The sequence below is a fragment of the Rhineura floridana genome, chromosome 12 (genome assembly GCF_030035675.1).
Source record: "Rhineura floridana isolate rRhiFlo1 chromosome 12, rRhiFlo1.hap2, whole genome shotgun sequence".
In the NCBI taxonomy this organism is placed as follows: Eukaryota; Metazoa; Chordata; class Lepidosauria; order Squamata; family Rhineuridae; genus Rhineura; species Rhineura floridana.
Window position 1 is genome coordinate 9,933,058 of NC_084491.1, and position 8,519 is coordinate 9,941,576.

The 8,519-nt window shown below is 40.7% G+C and overlaps 1 protein-coding gene across 1 annotated transcript in view; it reads left to right on the plus strand.

The window, feature by feature from the left end:
• ZMAT4 (zinc finger matrin-type 4) overlaps positions 1 to 7,392 on the plus strand; it is a 313,481-nt gene extending 306,089 nt beyond the window's left edge. The window contains exon 8 of the mRNA XM_061592776.1: positions 7,128 to 7,392. Coding sequence (XP_061448760.1) covers positions 7,128 to 7,143 — 16 coding nt within the window. The 3' untranslated portion in view covers positions 7,144 to 7,392. The remainder of the gene's footprint in view (positions 1 to 7,127) is intronic.
• Positions 7,393 to 8,519: the final 1,127 nt, after the last annotated feature.

An 8,519-nucleotide genomic window follows, 5' to 3' on the forward strand; every position in this document is an offset into this window, starting at 1 on the left:
AAATTGCAGTAGGTTAATCGGTATTGATGGGATCTGAAATGGCTTTTACAATTCTTTCAGTCAATATGGGCCAGGAGTCAGTCAGGGCTCATAACTAGTAGGGAAAGCTTTTATTTATTTATTTATTTTAAAAATATTTTATATTGTTTTATTTTTATTCTTCATTGTAAACTGCTTTGAGAATTTTTGTAATAAAAAAGCAGGGTATAAATATTAAATATAATCTAATCTAATCATCATCAACAATAATAAAAGTTCAACAATCTGGCCAGTAGGCTGAAAATTCCATTTTAAGATCCAAAAGGATCCTACTCAATGGCAGCTGGTGTCTCCATATCAGTGGGGCAGTGGAATCTGCTCCAGTGTCTAGTCTAAACTTTCAAAGAGCTGTCCAGCTTAAAGCACCCTGGACAGCTCCTTTGAAAGGTCAGACTAAAACCTAGATTGGATTCCACTGCCCCACTGACATAGGGACACCAGCTGCCACTGATCCTGAGTCTATTTTCAGAGAGGCCCAGTACCTGACATTTTCCAGAGGTGATGCCAGTTTCTAAAATAATATCTTTAACCTGCCACTGGAAAGTTCAAATTGACATGAGAGACCAAACACTGTTCTGCTCTTATTTTAGCTGCAAAAAGAATATTGAAGGTGTTTTTATTGTTCTCCTCTAGGGAGAGAGGAATCCACAGTTAGGGTGATTTTATCCAGTAGTCATATATATCCATATGGAATAAAAACAAATATTTGAAATGCCAAGGGCTGAGAAGCTGCCATTCTAAACAGGAGATGCCAGCTGGGATGGATGAATAATCTATGGGTTTCAGTTAGGGATGGGAGAGAAATTTGATTCAGTTCACATTTCAAATCTATCAAATCTGCATTTTTGAAAACACTGTGAGAAGCGAAACACATCCATCCTTTGAAATTCACACATTCAGATTTTGTGATGTAGTTTGCCAACCAGTGTTTACAAAAATGGATATAATAGGGGGAAATGTGCATTAAAATTAACATATTAGTGAAAATAACCTACAGAAATCCATTATATAAGGAGAAATTGCTTGCAAAAATGTGTATATTACTCAAAACTGCCAACAAAAATGTCTTTATTATGAGAAGTTCAAAATAAAATGTTGGCGAATTTTCAGGAGCATTTTTTTTAAAAAAAAATAACAAATGCGCCAATTGCTGCAGAAATGTGGAAAACTGAATTTAAGCTTGGAAAAACAAGAAAAGGAGAGAAGTGAAACTGACAGATCTTTCCATCCCTACTTTCAATCCAGAAAGCATAAAAAAATCACACATCCACAACTATGGGTAAGTATCCTGAATAAAGCAACAGGTTAACTTGGGGCAGGGCACGTTTTACAGTCTGAAGGCCACATTTCCTTCAGGGCAACCTTCTGAGGGCCACATGCCAGCAGTGGGAGGGGCTGGAGGCAAAAGTGGCCAGAGCAATAAATATACATTTTACCTTTGTACACGACACTGTTCTCTACACATATTTGTACATGCTTCTCTAGCGATCATGATCAGAGGCATGATCAGAGTTCAAAGATGCATTCTAGCCAGGCAAAAATTTTCCATCAAGGCTGGTTTAGGGGTGCGGCTGATGAGGGCTGTGGCCTGCAGAAAGTCCCAAGGGTCAGACAGAGGCCTAGAGGGCTGAACTGGACACCCAAGCCTGGGGTTCCTTCCTTGGATGATTCAGTTGCGGGGGGGAGGAAATAAAGTGGTGGCTTGTTACAAATGGTTTTTCACATAAGTTCAATGGAATGGGGAGGAGGCAGAACCATAGAATCATAGAACTGTAGAGTTGGAAGGCCACTGAGTTTAGCCTTGAGAAGAGAAGACAGAGGGGAGATATGATATCACTCTTCTATTACTTTAAAGGCTGTCACACAGAGGAGGGCCAGGATCTCTTCTCGATCATCCTAGAGTAGAATAATGGGCTCAAGTTGCAGGAAGCCAGATTTTGGCTGAAATTCAGGAAAAATGTCCTGTTTGAGCAGTACAACAATGGAACCAATGACTTAGGGAGGTGGTGGGCTCTCCAGCACTGGAGGTGCTCAAGAGATAGCTGGATGCACCTGTCAGGGATGCATTTCCTGCATTGAGCAGGGGTTGGACTCAATGGCCTTATCGGCCTCTTCCAACTCTACTGTTCTATGATTCTATGATCCTGTCCTAGTCCAAGCACAGTCACCCCACCCACCCCAAACACACCATTCAGATAACTTCACTTACTTTAAAATATGATAATCCAACCATGCCACATGGCGGGGGGCTTCTGATTGTTCTGGTGAGTGGGGCTCTGGGGGTTCTTCTCCCAAATGTTGCCCTTATAGTACCACTGCTTTGGGAGGAAGGGGGATATATAAATTTAACAAAAATTAACAAATAAAAAAGTAGAGATGGAAGGAGCTGCCTAGTTTGGTTCTCTCCGTTTCTCATTTTTCCAGTCTTTAAATTCAGTTCTTTGCAGCAATTTACAGATTTTTTTTAAAAAAAAATCCTCATGAAAATTCTTCAGCATTGTAATGTGATGTTCTAATAAACACTTTTGAATGCAGCCTTTTCTCATGTACACATTGTTGCAAGCAGTTTCTCCTAATATGCATTCTGCAGATTATTTTCACTCATATATGTTTATATTTTTATGCACACTTCCCCCAATATATACATTTTTGTAAATATTGCACAACTGCATCACAAAATCAGGGTAAGTGTGAATTTCAAAGGATGGTTGCGTTTCAGTTCTCACATTGTTTCAGGAAGTGCGGGTTTGATAGATTCGGCTTTAAATGCTAACTGATTCAAATTTATCCCCCATTCCTACTATTAAAATAATCTAGAATAAAGCTCTTATTTCTTCAAAGTTGGCTGCAACACAATGGGGAAAAAAACCCAGCTCTTCCCCAGCTGTCCTTATTCACCCCCCCATCCTGACCCCCAAATTTAAATTGCCATTAAGGCTCAAAATTCTCTTTCCTTCACCAAATGTACCTTTACAAGGGCAAAACTGAATATCTTGATTGTCTGCTTTCACCACCTTGCATTCTAGGTAGACAATGTTTTCTTCCATTGGTCCCACCTTCATTCCCTTTTTAACACAGAAATAAATATATATCCTAGAGAGATGATCACGTTTCTCTCCCCGGTTAGATTTCCTTTGAACTTCAGAGATTTTGTTAAGCACAAAAGCAATAAAGCATCTCTGTCCTAAAAAAATTAAAAAAGTTTTTGGGGGAGGCTAATTTGAATTGTTGCAATATTTATTAATAGACACGACTTTATTCTGTGTGCTTTCTGCTTCGTGTGAGGAACTGACTAATATATGAAAAAGTGGTCTGTTGTGCAATAATAACTTCAGCAGATGAATAATTATAAAAGCTAGCTGGGATTTAAAGGCATTTTAATTTATCATTACTTCTATGCTGCTAGAAAGATATGAATAATTCCCCTACCTTCGTAAAGGGAGGGTGTAATATTTCCATCACAATGAGTTTTAAAGTTCTTATCTTTCTTTTTTGGTGAAAAGGGGAAATCATTATCTTGATTTGTTTAATTAGTTTCATCACATTTTGAAAATCACTGAATCACTTATGGATTGGGGGAACATTTATTTGTATTGGCTGATTGAAATGGTTTCTCCACACCCCAAAGAGAACAATTATACTCTTACTGTTAACATTTCTTCTCTCACTGTTAGTTATTTGGGTGCAATCCCATGGGCCTTGATAGGGCATCCCAGTCTAGGAGCCACTGGATAGCGTGAATCACCCCCTCCACCATCAGAGAGGATGTCCACGGGTAGAGAAGCAGGTCTAGCATCTCTGCAGGAGCAGAAATCTCTATCACTCTTGCCACTCTGACATCTGTGCTCCAACAGTGGTACTGGCCACAAGGGTGGATCGGGGCAGGCTTTGGATTCACTGGACCCAAAGCCCTCCCATTCCCCAGACACACCCCCAGAATGGAGGAAACGTGCATCAGCCCTGGAGCTGCCAAACTGATTTCCCTCCCCATTAGGAGCAGTGGGCGGGGGAAAACGGAACAAAAAACACCAGAGACAAGAAGAAACAAAGAAACACACCCAACCGGATGAACAATGTAGGAAGTTGCTTTACCCTGATTCAGACCATTGGTCCATCCAGCACAGTGCTGTCAACACTGACTGGCAGCAGCTCTCCAGGGTTTCAGGCTGGGGTCTCGCCTAACCTTATGTAGAGATGCTGAGGATTGAAGCTGGGACCTTCTGCATGCATAGGATGCATGGATAGGATCGTCCAATGGTGTGAATTGGAACAAGGCTATGTTCCCCCCATGGACCACTTGAAAATGAATTAAAGTCTCAACTGTATTTTTATGCCTGTTGTAGCAATTGTAGTGTGATGTGCTAGCACTGTATGATTTAAATGGTATTTTGATTGCTTCTTTTATTTCTTATATTGTATTTTACAGTATCATAATCTGAATCCCATAGAATTCTGTACAATTCAAATTGTAAGTTTTTGTCACAGGCATGACACAGACCTCCTGAATGAACTAGCTGTCCAAGGGCCACAGTTTAGAAACCCCTCTTCTAGTCATGATTTCTGCTTCACTCTCTGTTGTACAATCAGTGACGCATATTGTGATGATCCCACCTTTGGCTCCAACTGTCAGGTTCCCACCTGCTTGTGGCTACCGCCTTTCACTAGGCACCACCTCAGGACACCACCAGTCAGGATCGTCGTTTTTATTTTTCTCACTCCGCTGTAGCACAGATCTCTCAAGATCCCACTGCTAGGCAGCACCACCAGCCACTCCCTGTAAACAATACTGCTAGACTTAGTCTCCCTATGGCTTGTTACTTTGTGTCTGGGTGCCCTTGCTGTCCACAACCCCCCTGTATCTTTGTCTATAAAGCATACAATCCTGGGTTGCTCTGGATACTTGACGATGTTACACTTTCTTCCTTCACCGCTGCCACCATTAGATACAGTTTCCCTTCAGCCTTGGGAATTACCCTGCCCTCCCTTCTGGTCTGTATATCCCCAGCCAAGGATCAGGCTTTTGGTAAACCGATAAAAAGTATTTATTTGATAACACTAGGAAATAACAAGATTACTTTAGGAATGTTTAACAAGTGTATGGTTTCATATAGTGTCACTCTTATGTCTCCAGTTATATATATTCTGTCCAAATATCAGCCAAATATAATCCAAACCTCCCTCAGAACTCTGTCAACTCAATCCCAACTGCCTCCCACTTCAACTCCTTTCCAATCACTCTCTTCTCAACAACCCCCTACTCAACTGTCATCCTCTCATTTATACCTTCAGCCATTCAAAACACTCAGCCAATCATCATCCAACATTCTCCTGCATTCTAGCCCATGTACTCCCCCCTCTTACTCAATTCACTTACCATATATCCCTATATAAACCTGCACTTACCATATTTACAGTTTTTAACATATAAGGGCATCACACATATATGTCGTGAAACCCAGGCTGGGTGCATTTCAGGCTAGGCTCAGGGCCAAACTTGAGGTGCTGTTAACAGTGCAACTGTATGCATGTTTACTGCAAGTCTCAATCACACTGAAGTCAATGGATCATACTCCCAAATAAGCAGTAAGTTTTGGGTTTTAAAAAAGTGATGTGCCAATATTCATACTTTGATAAATGTGCTGTGGGTGCCAGCACTCAATGGTTACCATAGTCAGCCATAAAAGAGGTGACAGCCATATGCTAAACCAGAAACCAGCAGGAGCGGAGGACATGGCAGACTGAACTTACGGAACAATGAAGAACTCTGGTGCTAGGCCATGCATTAGTGCTGTGATGAAATTTTTACTCCCTTTGTGTTTGTTTTTAGCAATTTGGGGGTGGGGAGAGAGGAAAGACCTACATAGAATGGGGAGGATGAGAATTTAACAGGAATTTTGTCAGGATGGGTGAATGGTCACACAGGTAGCAGTGGAGGCTGGTGGCTCTGATGTCAGTGGGGCACTGCATCCACTCTGAGTTTCAGAACTTTTGGACTAAAGCACCTTGGACAGCTCCTTGAAAGTTTAGGCAAAAATCCAGAATGGATTCACGGCCCCACTGACATCGGAGCCACCATCCTCCACTAGTAGAAAGTATTATAGGCAAAGAAACCTGAATGTAGAGATTCAGGGCCCTCTGACCATGTGTGGAGCATTTTGAAGGCAACTGGCACATTTAATAAGATAAATTTCTTTGAATTTCTCCCCTTCTCTACAAAAAATGGGAACACAGGGAAAAAGCCTATTTGACTGTTAGCAAATAACTTCACAAAAACAGGGGTGGGCTTCAGTACAGCACAACCATAAATCTTGGAATTTGGTTAGGTTTATTAAATGTGTGCATCACTCCCCACGAAGAAAATCCCAAAGTGATTTACAAGCCAATTTTAAACAGACAGTAATAAAATCAAAGAAGCATTATTAATACAGATTGAACAGTACCTTGTTTAACTGCCCAAATACGCAGGAAAACAAAAACAACTTTGCCTGGCATCAAAACAATGCCAAGGGTAGTGGCAGGTACTCCTGCACCCCCCCCCAGGAGAGCATTCCATTCATGGCATCACCTTACCAATCTCCCCCAGATTTTGTACTCTCATTAGGGATGGGCAAGAAATTCTATTCAGTTCCCGTTTAAAACAGAATCTATCACATTTTCACTGTTCAAAACAATATGAAAACCAGAACACAGCCATCCTTTGACATGTACACTTATCTGGATTTTGTGATGTAGTTCTCCAACAAAACAAAACAAAATGCATCTGTTAGGAGAAAGTGTACATAAAAATGAATATATTCATGAAAATAAGCAAAAATGCATTATCCTAATATAATGCATTTTATTCTAAATTGCTTGAAAAAATGTGTATGTGAGTCAAAATTGCAAAGAAAAATGTGTTTATCAGGAGAAATTTGCACTAAACATACTGGAGAATTTCAAATTGCTGCAGAAATGTGGATAAGTGAATTTAAGACTGGAAATATGAGAAACTAAGAGAACCAAAACTGACAGATCCTTCTACCCCTAACTCTCATTCCTATTGCAAGAGACTAAGAGGCATCTTCCTTTTTTCCCTTTCTTGTTTGCAGCCTGAAGAACCAGTAGAAGGTCATCCAGGACAGTGACATTTCACCCCACAGTTCCTTCTACAAAGCAAAGTGGGCTATGGACAGGAGGCTTTCTCGGACAATGAGCCCCTTCCTGTGTGGCGTCATTAATGTATACCCAATCTTTGCTTTGGACAATGAATGGATTTTACTTTTATTTTTTATTTTGTGGTGAGTAACAAGATTCAGATGGATTTTTTTTTACCCTTTGGAGAAAAGAGTCTATAATATATATTTGACATGAAAATCAAGAGGATGTTTTAAAAATGTAAGATATATCACCCATCTTCGGAGAGCATTGGAATAAAATATTTTTTCTTTTTTCATATTTATTCTTAGATTTCTTCAGAGAGTATAAGATCCTATTAAATTATCCATGATTGTGATGTAAGTAAGTAACCAGTCTTCAGCAAGAAATAAACATGATGTCTTCACCATATTCTGCATTAATTTTGTCATCCACACAGAGAGGGGGAGAAAAGGCTCTCGACGTTTGGATGTAGGGTGGACACATGTAGAAGAGAGTTGGACATGGAGGCGGAGGAGGTATCATGTTCCATAATGGACACTGAGGTTACCCTGGGGGGAGATGGCCCTGTGACCCTTCAGGCATTGTTGGACTCCATCAGCTCCAGCAAGCATGGGATAATGGGAAGTTGAGTCCAACAGCACCTGGAGAACCAAAAGTTCCCCCATCCCAGTTTTCCTCATTTTCACAATATCCAGAGAACCACATCCCTGTATCCCCCCCCCCGACCCTTCCAGTTGAGTGGGAGCCTGAAGGTTTTTGAAACAATGGAAAAACCTGCATACTCTCTTTGACCAGAAGGGAAGCTAAGATGTTTGTACACTCTCTGAGCAATCATGCCTCTCTCAAACCATCTTCAAATCTTTGATAAACAATGATTGCCTGTCTCCAGTCTTAATCAGGGTGATGCACTTTGAGTCCCCTCATGTTTACATATTTTATATATCTTTACATATTTTACAGAGCATTGGAAATACCCACCAACCCCATTGCTAGCAATTAGGGATGTAAGGCACATAGCCTGCCTGCCACTGAGAAATTTTAGTAGACTTCTTTAAACTCTTTTGGATTCCTATTTAGTTTCTCAGCTGTGTCACCAAAGCAGAGGCAAGAGAGGTTTTGCCATTCTCCATCTTGCCACCTTTCTCCAGCCTAGGCTTGGAACTCCCTAGAACTAGCAAGTCCTGGGTTCATTCTTGAAACTTGAGTGTTTTCAACTAAGTCCTACTCATAGGTCCACTGACATTAAGGAAGCTGAGTTAGCCATGTCTATTAACTTCAATGGGCCTACTCTGAATAGGACTAGCATTGAATGCCACTCAGTATCACTCTACTCATAATAATAA